The sequence below is a fragment of the Chaetodon trifascialis genome, chromosome 12 (assembly GCF_039877785.1).
Source record: "Chaetodon trifascialis isolate fChaTrf1 chromosome 12, fChaTrf1.hap1, whole genome shotgun sequence".
NCBI classification, from domain to species: Eukaryota; Metazoa; Chordata; class Actinopteri; order Chaetodontiformes; family Chaetodontidae; genus Chaetodon; species Chaetodon trifascialis.
In genome coordinates this window covers 7,092,111-7,111,800 of record NC_092067.1, presented here as the reverse complement: position 1 = coordinate 7,111,800, position 19,690 = coordinate 7,092,111, and the positions used below count along the sequence as shown (strand labels likewise).

Here is a 19,690-nt window from a genome sequence, read left to right as displayed (position 1 = left end):
TTTTATTTCCTCTGTAGTTTTCTAGTAGAAGACACATTTGAATAATCTTTGTTAGCTGCAGTTCTGAAATATTTCTGATATTCATATTGATATCTAATGTTGATCATACGGCAGAAAGGATGGAGACTAGCTGGTGAACACAGTGGAGCATCAAGCAGCTAAAGAGCCAGGGATCTTTCTCAGGAGTGGAGGAGACCAAAGCAGGGATAAACTAGAGTGAATACTGGACTTACATTCATAAGGTGGGAACAAACAGGACTGCAAATGAATGCTAATGTTGCTCCGTGTCTGTTAGTGTCAGATATGCCTTCATGCAGCATTACACACTTTAAGTCTGTGTAATGTTGGTGGGAATGGTGCAACTAACTTATAGTCTCTCTTTTTACAAGCATTCGTGAGTCAAACCAGTCAAAAACCAACGTACTCCTCATTTTACTGGGAAACAGGAGTCTAATAAAGCAGCACTGACATCAGCAGCTCTCACAGTGGAAGCCACAGATTTTACAAACATCCAGCTGGACCTGTTCACATCTCACCTCATCAAAGTCAGCAATGATCTCGTTGAGCAGCCGCAGACACTCCACTCCCTCATTGTTGCCCTCCAGCTCCACGTAGAACTCCGAGAAGTTGCTGATGGACGCAAACATGACCGCCACGCACTCGCACGACTGGTAGTAGAGCTCGTCGTTACGTCGCTCGCGCTGAAGGAAGTGGGCGGCCACGTCTTTGGGCAGGATGTTGTGGAGCAGACGGCGGTTGTAGGCCTGCAGCTCCTCCATCTCCTCCTTCTCCTCTGTGGCCTGCGTTAGGGTCAATACAGAAATTACAAAAGGGGAAAAGCCAGAGTGCACTCTGAACTACCACTGGGTGGCTTGCCACGAAATGTGCTACAGAGACACACGGTCGCCAGAGGATGAACTCTAATTACTCTTTAGACTAGCGATGTGGTGCCACCACCAAGTCACTTATCCTCATCCTCTCTGCCTTCGATCCATATATTCACTGTGTTCCAAACGCTCAAAGCTAGATACACTACTTCTACACTACCTAGCGACCTCTTGGTGAATCGCTGATCGTTGCAGCTTCCATCCTCCATGTGAGAGCAAGACAGAAATGTTTCAAAGCCACCTTTGGAGCCTATAGCGAGTGAGTACGTGTGATACTCAAGAGAGAGATTTTTGGTGGATTAGTCTTTAAAATGAATCTGCTCACAGTCACAGGTTGTCATTTGTCTTTTTTGACTGGTTGTCAGTTTCGACAGAGCTGACACACAGAGAGTGTGAGAGTGGAATGTGGACGCATGAGAAGAGAGGAGCAACTTCTGGTTGAGACTGTGACGGTCACTGGGCGATAACCTTAATCCCTGAAGTTTTTGTGTATTTGTTAAACTACGTGAACTGCAACCGACTCAGGGCTCGGCTGTTGGATTGAAGAGGATGGGGACTGAAGCAGACCGGCCACGCTGTCGAGTGGGCCCATGGCAGAAAGTTAGTCGAGCTTGTCGGGGTTCTGGTGGGGCCTCCATCCTTTTCTTGTTGATTGACAACAAAGACACTTCTGTCTGGGTGTTGGTAGCTGAAGACTTACTGTGCAACAAACGGTCCAAGAAAAGGGGAACTGTGTTGCCTTTCAGGCATAAATCTGAATAGACTTTTATTTTGAAGGAAGCTCTTATTTTGAAGGGCAGTTTCTCACTAATGTTCCTGGTTCAGACGTTGTTTTGGGTCAGTAGTTTGAGGAGGCTAGCTGAATTACTACAGCACATTTCTGTGTTCAACTGCATGAGTTCATCATTGTAAACGCTACAGAGGCAACGTCCTAAGTGAATGATTTCATCATTACGTTCATAAGTTAATGTTAAAAAAAATTGTTTACATGAAAAATGTATTTGATTTATTTGTAATTAAAAACGTTTTTATTCACATTTATGTAACTGAGAAAAGCACGTTACAGAACTAAATGGTAAATTTCATATTTGTCTTTGTTACAGTTTTCACTCTGACCTTTTACAATGAGGGAAAGAGCCACAGTAAAGAGCAACTAAAGCTTACTACAACTCAAGTCTTCATTTATAAGGAAGAGTTTGGCTAGTTGTATAGCTGCAGTTGCTACACTGCAGTGAGGACAACAAAGGAACACCTCAGCTGACTTGATGGAAACACCTTGTAAAGTTCCCAAGATGAGTCTTGGATCTTTAAACGCCACACACATGCAAACTTGTTTCCATCACTTCAGGAGATATTGCATTAATCCCATGGAGACACACTCTAACCCTGACCCTGAAGCAGGTCTTAACCCTCAAATTTAATGAATTACACGTTGCTTTTTATCCCTAATATAAAGTCACTGTCACACACCTGCAGCTTCCACAGGAAGTCAAGCCTGGCCGTGGACTCCACCTGCTGGGCATGAAGGTAGAGGGCGAGAACGAAGACGGTGATGACCACCGGGGTCATGATCTTCAGAGGAACCTTGGAGTCCACCACACAGCTGGAGGTCAGCACACACACGTTAGGTTGTCACATGTTTTATGGCGGACGTAACAGAACGTTACACTGTGTGGGTGTAAAGATGTCATTTGCAGGAATAGTGACACAAAAACAAGCTGCCCTCTAAATCTTGGCTCATTAGCATTAGCATCTGTTGCCAGCAGGTCATTATAGTTACATTTGTGCCACCACAGTGATAATGATGCTGTTAGCTTAATCAGACGACAGAGGTGATGCTTTTGGTCTGGTAATAGAAGCTGTCATCAGTCTCACCTTGTTCCGTTCATGTGCTCGCTGTGAGGGGAAGAACAGAGAGGAGCTAATCAGCAGGTAGCACATCCGCACACGGTCAAAGATTTACACAACACAGGCGCAACAACACACACACACACACACACACAGCAGTCATGAAGTGACTCACCCAACGTCGATGGCATTGGCCATCACCAGCAGGTCCTGGTTGTCGAAGAGGCTCACCTTGGGCACCTCCAGGATGAGGAGGTAGAGCAGCTCAATGAAGAGCATGAGGAAGAGTTTACCGATGCTGCTGATCTGCAGGAAGACAGAGCTGGCCAGCAGGCTCAGCAGCACACAGGACGAGAAGTACTGAGGGAGAAAGATGGAGGGAAAGGTACATTTGCTTTTATGTTTGATAGTCAAGCTTTACATTCTGTAACACGCGGTTCAGACTGAACAAGTCTCACCCAGAGGTATTATAAAACAGCCGATAAACCCACCATTCTGACCACTTCATTTACGCATTACTGTGCAAACCAAATGTTAACATTTATACCAGCAACTAGCCCCACTTAGCACTTAAAATACGGCTTTACACGTGCTTCACTGAAACAGATTGAACATTTTTCTTCTTTTCATTGCAGCGATGTTTTGTTCTAAAAGCAATAAAACCCTCAAGGTGTTACTTTACAGTCACCGTGTTGTTTCTTGCCCGACGCTCAGACAGAAAATATCTTGCCTCATGAATTAGACCGCTTGACTGGCAGAACGTGAGGCACGCTGTGGCATGATGTCATTCGAGCTGACTGATTACACCTCTGGACACAGCAGACAGCCACAGCTATGGTTGGATAAAATGACGTTTATGAAAATTCTTGTTTTGCTCTGCTGATATTGGTTTGGAGCAAACCTCGCAGCAGTCTTCGGTGAATGAGGCTGACTGAACATTTGTAGCAGATATATCTGATCAACACAGTCACAATCCCTGCAGAAACGCTTCAAATGAATCAGCCTTCAGACTAATTTGTTGCTCATGTGAGTTGAACTTTTTTATTTCCAAGCAAGCAAACCTGTCTCATTTACTCTTACTTGCATTTGTTCATGGCAGCTCTAACTTTGCTTGTTTTTGACATGAACCACAGAATAAACTATGCTGTTTTACATTAACAAGCCCTCGAAGGGGTTTTGAATCAGATGCAAATAATGCACATGCACAACAAGGAACAGGTGTACCTCGGGGAAGCTGCAGATGAGGGCGTCGTCTCCACAGCAGCTGTGTTGTGAGTCCAGGCTGTAGTTGAGGAGGCGGGCGTGGCAGATGCTCACACTCTCCAGACTGATGTTAAGCTCCAGCTTGATGCAGCTCCGAAGGTCGTGGCTGCTGCAGGTGAACTGGATGAGGTCCAAGGTCAGTGAGGGCACGTCAGAGAAGCAGTGGTTTTTAGAATAAGGATGCAAAATGCTCTGCTTTGACAACTCTGAGCAGACAAGGATTAGTATTTGGGGAATTGTGTTCAGTGAGAACTTACAATATTGATGAAAGCAGAAAGAAAGACGATGATGATGGTGAAGATGCCCACCAGGGTGCTGTTCAGTCTGGACTGGACTATCCTTTTAGAAAGGGTCTGCAGATGGACTGGGAAGAGCTGGGAGCATGAGAACAACCAGAGGACAGACAGAGTGAGGGAGTGAGTGATGGGCACAGAGGGAAAATATTCATTAGATCTGAAGTCATTTTGTTCATTTCCATCTGCAGCCACGAGACACACACATCTTTAAACACAGAGTGCAGATCTGCAGGTCAGTGTCTAATATCTGATGAGAACACTGACTCCAAAAATCCTCTCTGTAAGTTCAGTAGATGAACATGTGGAAGAGATTTTTTTCCCCCCAAACAGAACCATGAGTCATCAGTGAAAACCATCAACAGCAGCTCCACAAATCTCTCCGCCCCTCATAACCTGTCAGCAGGTGGTGAGAGCAGGAAATAGATGGAAAAAAGTCTCCTTTGTGAGTTGTTTTTTCCTTCCTGTTCCTGCCTTCAAGTGCGCTCACTTATGAACCCGCATTTGCACAAAACAGGTTGCACACACAACAAACACACACATCCTGAGTTCCACTATCAATCAACTTTATGAACAGTGAGAGTGTGTGTGTGTGCGTGCGTGCGTGCGTGTGTGCGTGCGTGCGTGTGCGTGTGTGCGTGCGTGCGTGCGTGTGCGTGTGTGATGTGTGACTTAGACTGCTTCTTTATTGATCCCAATTTGGGAAATTATTTAACATCTGCACTATATTTTGTGGGGCAGGCTACTCTGACTCCAGCTCTACTCCCACATGCCTCCACATGTTCACTGCTGTTCCTGTAAGCTCACTAAAGAAATAAATGATATTTTATGAAATATCTACTCTTTTCGTTGTCCCATGAAGGGCTGTATTTCAGTGCTGCCGAAATCACATCACAAACAACAGCATGTTTACCTCTGCCTCCACATCCACAAACATTTTCCTTTTATACCACAATATAAACAATCATTTGCTCAACCTGCTCTTATTATCATGCTTTATGCTTTTTTTTTGTTTTTTTTTTACTAATCTAATTCAAAGCATCTTCCATTCATGCCTGATGTTTAAAGCATCAAACCCAGTTATGGTCAAATTAGCTTCTGTTGCACACTGGCCCTCAAAAAGATCATGATCTAGCAAAGATGTTCCACCAAAACGGAAAACACATTCTTAAATCTGTGAGTGAATAAGAGACAGAGCAAATATTCTCTGAGCCTCATGCTAATGTTAAGCTAAAGCCAAAACTGGTGTGAACAGCTCTCTAATGATCTGTGTTACACACCCCAATGACAGCAGCATGACTTCAACACAGGCTGATCGTCTTAGCTGATACGACAGGTGCCCACCAACAGGTGGACAAAAACATGGCAGACTGAGATAAATGAGCTGTGTTCTTTTAGGAGAAAGGGTAATGTGACGTGTATTTTTAAATCACAAACAATCTCCATATAACCTGCAACCTGCAGCTTCCAGCAGTGACATCTGGACTCTGTCTTAAGGAACCGAGTTAAAAACTCAGCTGCTATGAGGTGAAGAGCACATTATGTTAAAACTTCTAGATCACTGAAATTATATGGAATCAAAAGCAAGCGCAACCAAACCACAGCCTGATGAAAGATTAACGGATCCGTCTCTGTGATGTCTGATTCACGCAAGAAAAGACCAAAGTCTTGGATCTGCACACGGCATCCAATTTATTTGGCAATTTCATTCATCACAAGCAGAGACGACTCACCCCAAAACAGCAGTACACAGTTGAGATGAACATGACAGCCATCAGGATAATGAGACAGGTGATGAAGAAGCCCATCATCAGATCGGAGCTGCAGACGACACAGTCAGCATTACATACATATAATGTTTATTTCCAGCTGCATTTGATGGCTGACTATGATACAGTCTGGGTCATATTTTTCACACAATACTGCAGGCAGCAGCATCTGCTTCTCTTTATCGTCCTTGACTTTGCGTCCATGTAAATAATGTGGAAGCAGGCATTATGTGTGTGGGCAAGACAGAAAGTAAGAACAGCAGGAGGAGACCTGAGCAAACAGGAGAGACGGTGTGAATGCAGTGGAAATGATGGAGGACAGCAGACTCAACAGGGAGACCGAGGAGGTGAGGAGACAGGGACGGACGGAGAGGGAGGATGGCTGAGAGGTAACAGGCAGAAATAAAAGAGGAGAGGGGAGTGGTGTGATGAAAGGATCGAGCAGAAAGGTTAATAAAGAGACAGGCTAAAGAAGATCAATACTGAGAGATGGACAGGGAGAATAGGCTGAGAGCAGGAGAGATAAGGACGGGGAGAGGGGGGTTCGCCTCCAGACACAATCTGCTAGAGCTGTTTGAATCTCGCTGCTGCTCAGCTGCAATTACACTGATTTTGATTTGATATTCTCTTTTAAATATCTTGTATGCAGCTTTTTTGTGTTATGAAAATGACTTCTCAGTTTCTTTTTTATTTTTTTAGAATTCTGGTTGCGAGGTTAAAGATGGAATAACTTGCCGCAGATAGTGTCAGGACCAATGCAACGTGCAGGATTGGAGTGAAGCTCCAAAGATTAAAGGCACTGAACGCTGAAAGATGGGCCACAGTCGGCATGTTAAAGAGAAAGCCATCCAGTTTTAGTGTTATCGTTCAAGCTGTAGCACTTCTTAAGAACACAGTGTTTACACAGGTTGTAACTAACTAACTAATTTATTTATTAATGGTGAATAAACAGGCTTAATGGTGTGCTTGTATGACATTATTAAGAAGAAGAACTTCTGGGTTGCCAGGTTGTAAAAAAAACATCCCTTTTAGGGCTGTTTATCCTCCTCCAGAATGACTTTTTCTTGGTCAAACAGCAACAATTAGACATAAGTTGTGATAAACCAGAATAACACTTTGGACCCTCAGATGGATGTTAAACCACCACCTTCTAGAAAATAATTACTAGCATTAGTTATTCATTCAAAGGGGTTATTATTGACAAATAAAGTATTAAGAAATGATTTATTTACATTACTTAAGCCCTTAATTATGAGGTGTGAGCTCTTTAGAGAGTGCTCTCTGAACTGTGTGAACTTGTGTTGCACTGCACTGTGATAACAGACAAACAGGAATGAGAACAGTGAAATCATTATTCCTGAGTCTCTGGCTGACCAGAGTAACACTATAACACACACTACTGCACAGTAATAGTTGGCCTCTTGCATTTTCCAACATGAGGAGACAAATAGCAATAAAAGTTCATGTTTTCTCATCTTATGGTCTATAGACATACATTTGAAAACTTGAACTTTATTGATTGTGGCTGCTCTGTCAGAGCTATTTCCTGTCTACACCTGCAGCCTAATCATCTCCTGTGCAGGGCTTTCTACCTGCTGCACACACTTTCTATGTGGATGAAAAACGGCCCTGATCCACCACAAACAGCCACACTCTGCTATTCATCATTTAATATTTGACTGCAGCTGTTATAAGATCTCATTTTCTCACTTTTGAGATAATACACATTGCTTAGAGGAGTGGATCCACAGTTAGCATAATGGGGACACACAGATGAGTTCAGCATCTGTCTCTGTTAGGCCTGCCGTTGGCGAAATGAAAGTAATGACAGAGTGTCTGTGAGGAGCCAAAGTACTGTCATCCCATTTCTATTCTAAAACTGTGAGCTGGTCCTGGGGGCGTATTTCAGTGAGTCTCTGAGGTATTTCAAAGTGTTGACTCACGGCGGCACAATGACGATCTGGATGAAGCAGATGAAGAGAAAGACGAGGGAGGCGCAGGCCACGTAAGCCCCGAACCTGGAGTCCACCTGTTTGGAGTACTGCAGGAGGAGAGGAGAGGGAAACGGCATTTTAGCATGTGACAGCACACTTTTCTTCCTTTCTGTCCCCCTCTGAGGCAAACTGAGACAGAGAATGAAAACCTGCAGGGACAGTACTTTCACACCACGCAGGCATGTAGCACAGCTGGACTGAGCACTCAGAGTCACACATAATTAGGCTTTACCCTCAACATGGACCTGAGTGCTGTGAGACTGCTTTTTGGACTTTTCTTGTGCATTTTCTGACTGCATTTGTGAGTTTTTGAGGCTGATCCTAATATTTGAGATATCCTTTATAAAATATCAGCTGTTATCTGTTTTGTGACATAAACGCATAACTTTGATGAGGATTTTCTACAATCAAAGTACCATGATCGACGTACTGAGGTCGACACTTTACAATTGAAAAGCTTGACATCATTGGAATTTCTGTACTGCAATTTTTATAAGGTCAGTTTATTATCAACTGACAACCATGTAGATAAATTTAGCTAAAACAAACAAACAGGGTTATATTTATTTCATTACTTCATTACCTCTGACAAACGACGGTCCTGACTCACTACCTGGACAACATTAAGTCTAAAAACCAGCTCTGCAGATGGTTCAAAAGCCCTTTTGATCTGCTCACATCTTCACTGCCTCACACTTTTACCATGACATGAAGAAAGTGGCTGGAACTTCAGAATGGGACTCTCTGAAACTCTTTGGTGACGACCCAATCTAAAAGCTCTCCTCGCAGCCTGTCCTTCACTGTCTGAAGCGGTTTACTTCCTCTTTCCTTCAGCGGCCCTCTCTTCTCCCTTTCACACCCGGTTCCTCGCTTTCTCTGTTATACTTTGCTTTGACTGACTTCCTCAAGGGACAGAGAAGAGCAAGCAGGAGAGAGCTTTGGGCACAGGGAAGATTGCTTGTCACGGAGAATTATTCGCCTCTATATTGGCAGCGTGTACATCCTAACCTTCTTCTCCAGGTCAGGCTCCCTGAAGGTGAGCAGGAACTTCTTGACGTGTTCGGAGCGCAGGCGGTCGATGCTGCGTGCGTCGATGGCCCGGCCCAGGAACTCGTCCACCTCGTCCTCCGGGTTTAGGTTTTCCTGCGTGTTTCTGAAAATGAAATGCCTGAATAACACAAGATGAGACCAGGTGACATTTCCACCTCGGGAAGTCTGAAAAGCCTCTTCAGATTCTACTACTTTTTCTACTCAGTGACTTCTCAGGGAAACTCCGACCCGAGGAGCCAATTCCCTTTTCAAGAGGTAGAAAGCGCTGCACGTCATCTCTGGTTGTTGTATGTTCAGCCTAACAACCTACCCTGACGTGCTGTAACATTTAGCCAATCATATGCACAGTGAAAAGGAGCAATTTACCTAAAACACCATCAGTCCCCTCAAACCCAATAGACTCTGATGAGCCGGTTTGTCTTGGACTAATCACAGAATCTGCAAAGTGTCACTTACATTGATTGAAATTCTCCAGCCCTATTGACATGCACTAATCCACTGATGGGGAAGTCATGCCACTGAGATCACAGTGATTACGCCGCTGTGTGAGGCTGCTGCTGTTTCAGTTCCTCAAAATGTTCATGTTCTTGATGAAGGCCCCGGTGATGAAGGTGAGGTGGGTGAATGAATGAGACGGCACATTGATGTTACGTTGGATGGGCCGTGTGTTTGCTAACTGCGACTACACTGCTGTTTTCACACTCATCTGCTGAAGGTTCCTCTGTGCTCAGCCAGTCGTGGTCCAACAAGTGGAAACATGAAGCCAATGCACACACACTGAGAATGGACTTCACAATGAAGAGGAAGAAGAAATCTTATGTCCAGCTGTTAAACTTTGACATTAAAGCTACAATAACTGATTTTTTTTGCAGCTGAAACAAGCTGTGACCTGTGAAGTTGTAGATAACGTTTAAGCATTTTTTAACGTACTTATGTCACATTGTTTTTCTTCTACATTAGATCATGTAGATCTAATCTTTTCATGTAGAAAATTTTTACATTTCCAACTTCGGTGCCCCTAATGGCGGTTTTGAGAAAAGACCGTGGCAGATCCATGCTGATCTGCTGAAAGCAAAAACTAAACAGCATCCGTTTTCCACCAGACTGATCAAATTTTTCTACACACAACAATAATTTGAAAGCTGTTATGACTGAATAAGAACTCTTTCTACATTCTACATACAGTGTCTTTAACAGACAGGTTACAACACAAAACAACAAAGCAGCAACAATAACAGCAACTTTCGTAATCCTCATCTCAAAGAAGCATGTTTTTTGTTTTTGGACTTCATTTTTGCCCCCCAAAATATCCAGACTTCTTAGAAGAGGCAGAGTGGTTCTAAATTGGTTCAAAAATGTGGGTGATTTTATGTCCCCATTGACTCAAAAGCTGCTGTGTTTCCTGATGCCTGAAGAAACAGTTTACACTAAAAAAAGGAAAAAAAGGGTTTCTGTGACGAGCACAGGGGAGTCTTTTAGCAAAGAGGGAGTACAGAGAAAAATTTGGAATTTTTTGAAAGACAAAAGCTAAAAATAATGAGGGCACTGGCATTTTTAACCTTAATTATAGAGAGTAGGGACATTGGGCAGAGAGAAATGCAACAAACATGGCTGGCCAGACTTGAAGCAGCAACATTGTGGTTCACACTTGGCATCTTAATCCCCAAGATATGGGGGTGACCCTAAATGAAGTCTTAATCCTCAGCAATTGAGACCTTAATATACCACCAAGAATATCTGTAGCAGTTTAAGAAGCATTTTCCACTCCTGAATTGTCTGCCTGGGGTCATGGTTAACATTCAGGGTTTGATATGAGTCAGAGATGAGTTTCTGAGTCAGTCAAATCCCAATCTCCTCATAAAAGGACTAAATGTGTGACTGCTGACGACAACAAGGCCCTCACTGCGCCAGCTGCACAGGCAAACTTCCAAACTAAGCTGTGATAGTGTATCTCGTAATGCTTTGTAGCAGAGCATGACAAAAACGCAGCATGTCCTTCCTCTCAGCTCCAAAAGCTGTCTGCATAAGAAGTCAGATGTGCGCTGCAGCCCGGAGCCGAGGCTGTCAGCGTGGACGCTCCGGCTCGCTGTGATGTCAGAACAAACTCACAGATACAGAGCAGTTTGGGAGGAGAAGAGGAGGACAACTTCTTTTAGAAGTGACTGCAGTTTTTTCATCACTGACAGCCTTTGGGTTAAACATCCCCTCCTCTGTCTTTTATTATATTCTGGATGAGATGCGTCACCGCACCGCTTCATCTGACAGTCTGACAGGGTACGCTTAGATGATGACATCTTTGAATTTCGACAAAATGATGTAACACTTTCTGAAAAAGGACTTCAACTCTGAAAGAACTTTATCACAAGCACCGCAAGGCAGATGGCTCATACTGAATGAGCTGCATGTCAATCAGCAGCAGTTAAAACCTGCCTGGCAACCATGACTTTGGTATCATGAGATGACTTCAAGCTGTTGCTCAATCACTTTGTGGCCAAATTTGCGGTTGCATCAGTCACAAAAGCTTTTTTGACTCTAACAGTGTCAAAAATAATGAGGAAAAACTGATGGAAACTGCATAAACAAAGTGATCTCATGTTCGAACTAAAGAGCGAACGCTGATTATATGTATTATATGTATTGTTTCTTAAGGTTTAACCACTCACTGTCCCAGCTAATCTGCTTCATCAGGACTGTGCTTGTGGTTTGATCAGGTTTGGTCGACAGTGACGAACCAGAGAGAAGAGCACAGATGACCAAGCACAGATGGAAATCTCTCATGTGAAACAGGCAAAAGTGTTCACGAGTTGGCAGAAAATATTGTTGTTGATCATTGAGAAAAGAAGAAGGCTTCAAAAATGTTTTGGGGGGACCTTCACGGCATCGATTTAAGCTCCGAGTCTCTTTTTATCAGGTGTTTACACTGTCTACTCGCTGCATTGTCCTGGAGTGTTTGATGTATTGATGTATATCAGGTGAGCTTATTCAAGCCAGCGGACCTGACTTCTGGAAGGGCTTAACCGCCTCTGCTGCTTTTATCAGGAGAGACAGGTATTTTCTTTGTGGACTGGAAGGCCTCATAGCTTCCTCTCGGTGCTCAGTCAGCAGGTGCACAATGATTCAATGCTACCATCCAGGCACCTCAAACTGGGTGTTTACATCAGCCATAAACAGCAACAATATTAATCTCTCCAAACATTTCGTGACTACTAATGTTAATGTTCTTTCCATGAATGCTTATTTAACTCTAAGAGCGAGCAAGAACAAGTCCAGCTTGATGGGAAGCAGACAAACAGATTCCACAGCGAGCAGGATGAGAGGGAGGACACACCAATGTTGAGAGACAGTCACTACTCACTTGTCTTTGGGGTCTTCAAATCCCTGCAAGACACAACAGAGAAGAGAAAATAAAACCACAATCAGCTGGAAATGGCAACCTCTTGTGTTGATCAGCCACACCTGAGCACTTTAGTCTTTACCTGTGTCAAATCAGACCTTTACTTTACCTCTAATCATCCCTTTAACAACACTGGCAAAGGTTTAGACATCTCTGCCAAAGGACATCATTATTATTATTTAAAACATGTTGGAATTATTATGCATAAATATCAAACATGCATTGATTCCAGCTTCTCATATTGTTGCTTTTCTCTCTTTCTTCGGGTTTTTGGCTGTTGACTAGACAAAAAAGTGACCTGAAGATGACTTTGGACTCGTGCTGTGCATTGTGATGTTTCAGTGACAACAATGTTAATTGCTATCTGTTGAGAACAGGAGTTATATTAGTTCAGCTGATGAAAGGCCGATCGGTTTAAATGGGTGCAGATGAATCATTTATCTACCGTACACACATCCATTTTATTTAAATAATACATTAATATATGATTTATACAACATTTAGTATTGTTTTTAATGGCACTGTAACTTTTTCTGAATAACTACTACAAATCATTTTAATGTCCCAGATATCAATCCTTTAGATTAAAAACTGAGTTCAGGCCACCGATCACTTATCTGATTGCACATCAGCTGGTTCAATTTGATAAGACTGATCAAATCCAGTGCTCACACTCATTTAGACGATGACTTGTTCTTGGAGGCTTGATGATATAATAACTGCTCTGAGCCAAAGAGAATGAAATAAAACCAGATATGAAGGAGAAGGTTCGCTGTGGCTGGTCTCAGTGAGCAGGAATTACATTCAAGCAGGTGTCGGCTAAAATGAAGATTTTTGTGTCACACTGAGCTGAAGATTGGAGGCACTATCTCAGCCATTCCCAGCTCTGCACAGCAAGAGACAGACTGTGGTCAACAAGCAATTATAACAAGATAAGGGAGGTGACACACAGGATGAGTTTCACCACTTGTTAGTTGTACTTTTTTCCCAAAGAAGAGTGAAAAGCAACAAGGTTCATATCTGACAGGAGAAAAACAGACAACTTGGTTGAGTTTTCCTGCAGAAACTTTGATGCTGGCGTCTATTTTAGCACATTATCCTGCCTGTTTGTCTGGAAAGGTGAGAGGAGGTATTATCATCCTCCTGCAGTTTTCTGATTTCTGATTATGTGATCCAGTGATCCAAATCAAAAATAATTATCAATCACTGCCACTCATCTTCTTCATTCAATCTGTGTTTATTCCATAACAGTCTGATTAAATGCCCTATATTTTATTCAGTGTATAACACTCATGACTGTTCTGTAATTGCTGTGGTTGCTTCTGGAGTTTCTTTCTACAGTGAACAGAAAAAGGAATAAAGCTTTTTCATTTTGCCTTTTAGGATCTGAGTCTATCGCAGAGGACAGTGCGATACAGTCCTGCTGTTCTGATTTAACCTGCTTTTCTAATCTTACTGTATTTCAATGAAATGTTCCTGCAGCCTCGATGTGCAGCTGTAACAGCTGAGCTCTTTCCATATGCTGCCTTCACATAGAGCCTCTGGCTTTGGGGTCCCCGAGCCCCTCTGGCCCATGCAGGAATCCATCCATGTTCACATCTAACTGCACTGTAACACAATGAGGTGATCTAATGCATCTCTCTGGCTCCCTCTTCTGGACAAACACATGACTGTCAATGCAGGAGGAGCACACGGAGCACAGCTGGCGTCGACATGCAAGGACTGACGACTATTTTCATTATCGATTCATCAGTGAATCGTTTATCTGTTAAAATGTCTCTTACAGCTTCTCAGAGTCCAAAGTGATGTCCACAAATGTCTTATTTTCTCTGACTACACTCTAAAATTCAAACATAATCAGTTTACTCTCACTCTTCTCTCCAATCTTTCCTCTCATCTTCTCAAAATATGAGGGCAGGTGAAGAAAGGTTCATGTGTCATTCACAGTCCATTGCTCAGCACCATCTGTGTCTGCATAGACAGAACACGGAGCATCCATCCATAACACCCTCCTCCTGTCAATCCCTCCCATTTATACAGAAAATTCTCTCCCCTGGCCTCTGTGCGTCTTTGACTCCTCACTCTCCACAGGTCTGTCTCTACACGTTGCTTTACCTCCAGAGCTCGCCTGGTGCTTAATGAGCAGCACAGAGATAGAGGGGCACAGAGTGATAGGCCACACTGTGGCAACTAAAGCTGATGTCAGGAGCATTAATGTTTCTACAAACTTCGAAAGGGCCCTGTGAGTCGGGGCGTAAAGAGCACGCAGACACATCGGTGACACGTTGATATTTGGCAAACGAAGAAGAACCACCACAGCCGCTGACATGATGTCAGGAGCAGGAATTGAATGTACTCATCCAGGACGACAGGAGATAAGCCTGTTCCTGCAGCTTTTTTAGGGTGAGCAGTCACAGCTGCAGTGTTTCTGCTTTAACTGTCAATAAGAAAAACTGCAAATGACTTTGGCATCATGTTGTTTTATTTCTGAGATTTTGTGTTTGGAGTCTCAGCTGGTGGTGGAATGAGTAACTGTGCAGACCGTGTAGAATATGCACATGACCTTCAGAATAAAAGCAGGGAATAACAAGGAAGTAAAAAAAAACCTTTTTTGTCTTTTCTTAAGTAGCATCATGCCATATTTACGTGTCATACAGTGAATAAAAATACTATAATAGCATCACCGTTACACAATCTCTCTTTGATCATTAAAGTTGTCCCCCTGGGCTCACGCATGCAATAAATGCATTAACTCTCGAACAGGACTTGCACAGCTTGAAATGTATGCACTGCTGTGCCTGCTTGATTGTGAGTTTATCATTAGATTTGCACAGAATGCATCTTAGAAAATTCAGAGTATTATATTAACAAACAACAGCTCATGTTGTACCTGGATGTCTGACACCAATCACTGAGGGGATACTCCTGTTAATTAGTATTTCACTTCAATAAAGGTGGAGGACTTGTGAGAGAAACAGAGGATAAAACTGGTGTGGGACAGTCCTGAATCCTGACCGTTAGTCCCAAGGCTGAGTGTGCATGCTGCAGTTCCCTCTCTTGTTAATGTCCACACCTTTCAAGCTCCACCAAGCTGAGATAACTGTGATGGTAGCAAAGAAAACCTTTTGTTCATGGTGCTCCTCATTATGAGAAAACTGGAGTTCCCCTTTAACCTTTGCTTTCATTTCAATAGACTGTATTTGTATAACTTTAAAACTCTCAAATCATGCACATGGGTTCCCACTGTACACCGCTGGAAGCACAGCTGACAGTTTGGTGATGGAGGTGGTTCAGTTTGTTGTGTGTGTTAAACCCAAAGTAAAACTGCATGTGGCTGGGCTTTCTCACATTCTTCCCAATAATAGATAAAGTGAGTGAGGTGGGTGGACTGATCATATGCGAATAAACAAAAAGCAATTCTGCGTGTGTGTCAGGTGTGGGTGCATCCATTCACTGAGTGACTCACTGTTTGCAGGTCAGCTTTGCAGGGAGAGCTGCAGCACGCAGATACAAATGAATCCTGATATGGTTACATCACTCTGCTGCTGCTACATTTCAGGCTTTGCCTAAATAATCAAATTCAGCCCAGCAGAGGTTAATGTTTAGAGGATGCGGGTCTTTTTTCTACCGCCCAACTGGCAGCAGTGGACCAACAATTTGTTCTGGTACTCGCTTCGCGGCAGCCGCCCACATGTTGCTGCTGTCTCCCTGAGTGCTCCTGAGAGCTTCTCAGAGCCGAGGTGAGGTGTGAGAGGCGGAGTGTGCAGTGAAGGGTCATTGCCGCTGCTTATCAGGACCACAGATCAAAGGATTATGGGTATTAACAATGTGTCGGCTTCATCACCAAATGAGAGGCGAAATGAGATATTGGCAGGAGCGTCACCTGGCTGTGGCACTCTAATAACACCAACAGGCATTATAGCAGCGCTACAAAGCAGAGGGTCAGGACACTTTGACAATAACAAGAACAGCTTTTGAAATTTTCCTCACCATCCTCTTCATCTCCTTGGACACCTGGTTGCCGCCCAGATGGTTATAGAACGGACGGTCAGTCCAGTGGCCACTGTTGTGGGTGACAGAATTGGTCCTCTGTCGGTTCATTTTGGCGATCATGGCCTTTTCCTCTTTCTGTAAGCAATAAGAACATAGGAATGGGTATTAAAATAGACTCAATACATGCCTGCTGAACAAAATATTCATTTTCAAGACTTCATTTACAGCAACACCTGGTTCAGCTCACGATCTTGCCTCTACTGGACTATGATGATTCTATTTATATGCATCAACCTCAAGTGGTGGAAAATACATTTACTTCTGATTTTTAAAGTTGTGACTGGGTGCATCATCAAACAGCATATCTTCACTGAAGGTTTGGAACAGTGTGATACAAAATGTAGAAAATGCAGAAAAGCCTAATCTGTCGAGGTGAATTAAGCTTTTATCCCCTATCTTTAGGATGTTTGTGTACTGGAGGATGTAAAGGCATTTTAATATCACTGAAACAAATTAAATAGTACACCAGTTATATCAGGGAGTCACGCTACCCCTGTTCTCTAGTCTTCATGTAAAGCTCTTCTGTTTGGATGCAAATAGCTGATCTATGCTTTTCATTCCAATCCCCAAGTGTTACAGGACAGATGATTGTGTGCGCAAATCATAATTTGAAGGTGCATATCGAACTCAGATGGATTCTCAATCTGTTGCTGGCTTCACATTATTAAGGTCAAGTCAGCACTAATGCGATCAGCCATAACGACGTGCACCCATGACACCTAACAAGCCTGTTCCTGATGTCCTGTCACAAGGATAAAGCTTTTTTTCGAGCATAACAAGATGACCACAGTCAAAAGCAAAGCAGCAGTAAACAAGCAGTGATTGTCATATGTGTGGTAACAAGACTTTTCCTTTTGACTCATCAGACTGTGAGGAGCAGTAAATGAAAGCATCCACCGACTCTAATGCTGCATGTATTTTTATGCTCAGGAAAAATAATCAGTTCTGCTTTGGGTGTTGTGTTAAAAGATGTTTTCCAGTGATACCATCTGTAACCATTTAATTTCTTACAGATCTGATATTAGAACAGCAAACTGGCTCCAGGATGCAGTTTGCAAAAAGGAACATATAAAAAGGAAACAAAATAATTAGACTGTACAATCATCCTTCTGTCTCGCTGCATGAGCAGCTAAATGAGAGGAAGATATCTCTTCACATGACATGCTATCTATAGTCACAGCTTGTGATTGCGCTGGAGGACAAAGACAGCTGATTAAAGCAGTCCAGTCATAAACAAACTAGAACTCATGCAGTGAAGCAGAGATGAACTCATTCCTCTCCAAAATAAAGTTCACATGGGACCGAATCCCACTTTATAAACAATGATATGTACCATATGGACTGGCTGTGTGTATTTGAAAAGATAGCTCCGGTGGGAACAGCACTAATTTTTGTTTTGAGGATTTATCAAAACTGTGATGTTTGCTTCAGAATAATTCAACACCCACACATGGATGGTCTCACTGGATTTTTCGCAAAGTTATATTGTGTCATATCAAGGCTTAATACACATGAACCACCAGCCCTCAGCTTCACATTAAAACACCGCCGAGTTAATGGTGCCAAATGCACATTCATATCATGGTTAAAGCTCATGGTTTCATGAGAATGTTTCCAAGGGTGCATTCAAGTTTTCATACATTAAAACTGTCATAAATAACTTTTAGTGCTTCTTTTAGCTCACTGTTCTGACGGTTAGTTTCAAAGCACATTTACTGTTACTTTTCACTGGTTCAGTCTCCATGTTCCAATCAAAACCAGCAGTTAAAAAGTCTGATATTTTTCTCTGGAGTTGATGGAGACCAAAAAAGATAAAAAATGAATGACTTATATTCATCAAGTGGACAGAAACATGATTCCAGTGGGCTAATAATGTTTCTCTGTGTTTCCTTAATGTGTAATGTTTGCTAATACAGTCACCAGAAAAACGCAATGAAGTGATAATATGTCAGCTTGTTGAGTTCTTCTGCCCCCTAGTGGCTAAAAATCAAAGAATGCAGCTTTATCTAAAAGAAATTACAACAATATGACCTAAATATGGTGTGTCTCTTTATGTGTGTACTTTGGCCTTTGCAGTTTCAGGCAGTAATGTGGGCCGTACCCTTTTCTGACTGCAGCCCACAATGAGGTAGGTGTCTATATTGTGCTTCTTCAGGTAAGCGTTTCTGTCTCCCCCTGCTCCTGCCTCCACATCGTAGTCCCCATTCAGATAATTCAGAGTGGCCTTAGTGATATGGATACGCCTGAAACAAGAAAACACATAAACACTGACAGAAATGTCCACTGTTCAGATACTGTACATTCAAAAGTATAACACTACAGCTCCCAGCAAAGTGGACTGGTTTGTATTGACTTTGAAGGTAACTGCAGAGATATACCCAGCTTGGCCCCCAGCCTCCATCTGATTGGCTAGTGTGACGTCATTGGACCAGACATCAAACTGCCACTTCCTGAGTCCCAGCACCCCACAGTGCACCCTGCCGCTGTGGATGCCCACCCGCATGTTCACATTCACCCCAGTCACCTCCCGTACCAGCCTGCAAAACACATGAAAAATGATCAATGATCAAACACTAATGAACCATCTCTGAAACTATTCTTTCTAAATTTTCCAACATCTTTGGTGATCCATGCTGACTGCTGAGGTATCCCACAGATGACTGGCCATCAGTACTGGTGACCAGTACTTTGTTGAGCTTTTTGTTAATTATGTTTCCAAAGGGGGTGCTTTTCTATGCAGATAATGATATCCCTCCTCTTGTGAGAAAAGAAGTTGTGATTTGGGAAAAACATACTCTTGAAAGTTTACTTTATCTGCAAATCTGAGCGGTTTCAAACGCAGAGATGGCTGTTGGTTGATTCACCTGCTGCATATGTTCTGTTGACATCAAAATTGACATTTACTTTGCCTAACAGGTTATGTATTATTAATCTGATGTCAGGATCAGGTCCCACACAGAGCCTTATTATTGTGAACAGCATGGGTGAGTACAGAAAATGAACAGATGGATGGATGAATTAATAGCAGAGATAATGCTAACAGACTGAGGGAGGCTGATCAGCTTAGAAACTCCGGGCTCTGCTGGAAAAAACAAACACAGAGAAACAGGCAGGCCCTTCAGGGAGAGAGCAACAGACA

The 19,690-nt window shown here is 42.9% G+C and overlaps 1 protein-coding gene across 1 annotated transcript in view; it reads right to left on the bottom strand.

Moving 5' to 3' along the window:
- adcy5 (adenylate cyclase 5) overlaps positions 1 to 19,690 on the bottom strand; it is an 83,363-nt gene that overhangs the window by 5,217 nt on the left and 58,456 nt on the right. The window contains exons 6-18 of the mRNA XM_070975767.1: positions 18,930 to 19,088; positions 18,653 to 18,794; positions 16,489 to 16,626; positions 12,460 to 12,482; positions 9,063 to 9,222; positions 8,004 to 8,101; positions 6,025 to 6,112; positions 4,256 to 4,372; positions 3,960 to 4,118; positions 2,911 to 3,095; positions 2,763 to 2,783; positions 2,358 to 2,490; positions 537 to 800 (exon numbers count right to left, since the gene is read on the bottom strand). Of these exons, the coding sequence (XP_070831868.1) occupies positions 537 to 800; positions 2,358 to 2,490; positions 2,763 to 2,783; positions 2,911 to 3,095; positions 3,960 to 4,118; positions 4,256 to 4,372; positions 6,025 to 6,112; positions 8,004 to 8,101; positions 9,063 to 9,222; positions 12,460 to 12,482; positions 16,489 to 16,626; positions 18,653 to 18,794; positions 18,930 to 19,088 (1,687 nt within the window). The remainder of the gene's footprint in view (positions 1 to 536; positions 801 to 2,357; positions 2,491 to 2,762; positions 2,784 to 2,910; positions 3,096 to 3,959; positions 4,119 to 4,255; positions 4,373 to 6,024; positions 6,113 to 8,003; positions 8,102 to 9,062; positions 9,223 to 12,459; positions 12,483 to 16,488; positions 16,627 to 18,652; positions 18,795 to 18,929; positions 19,089 to 19,690) is intronic.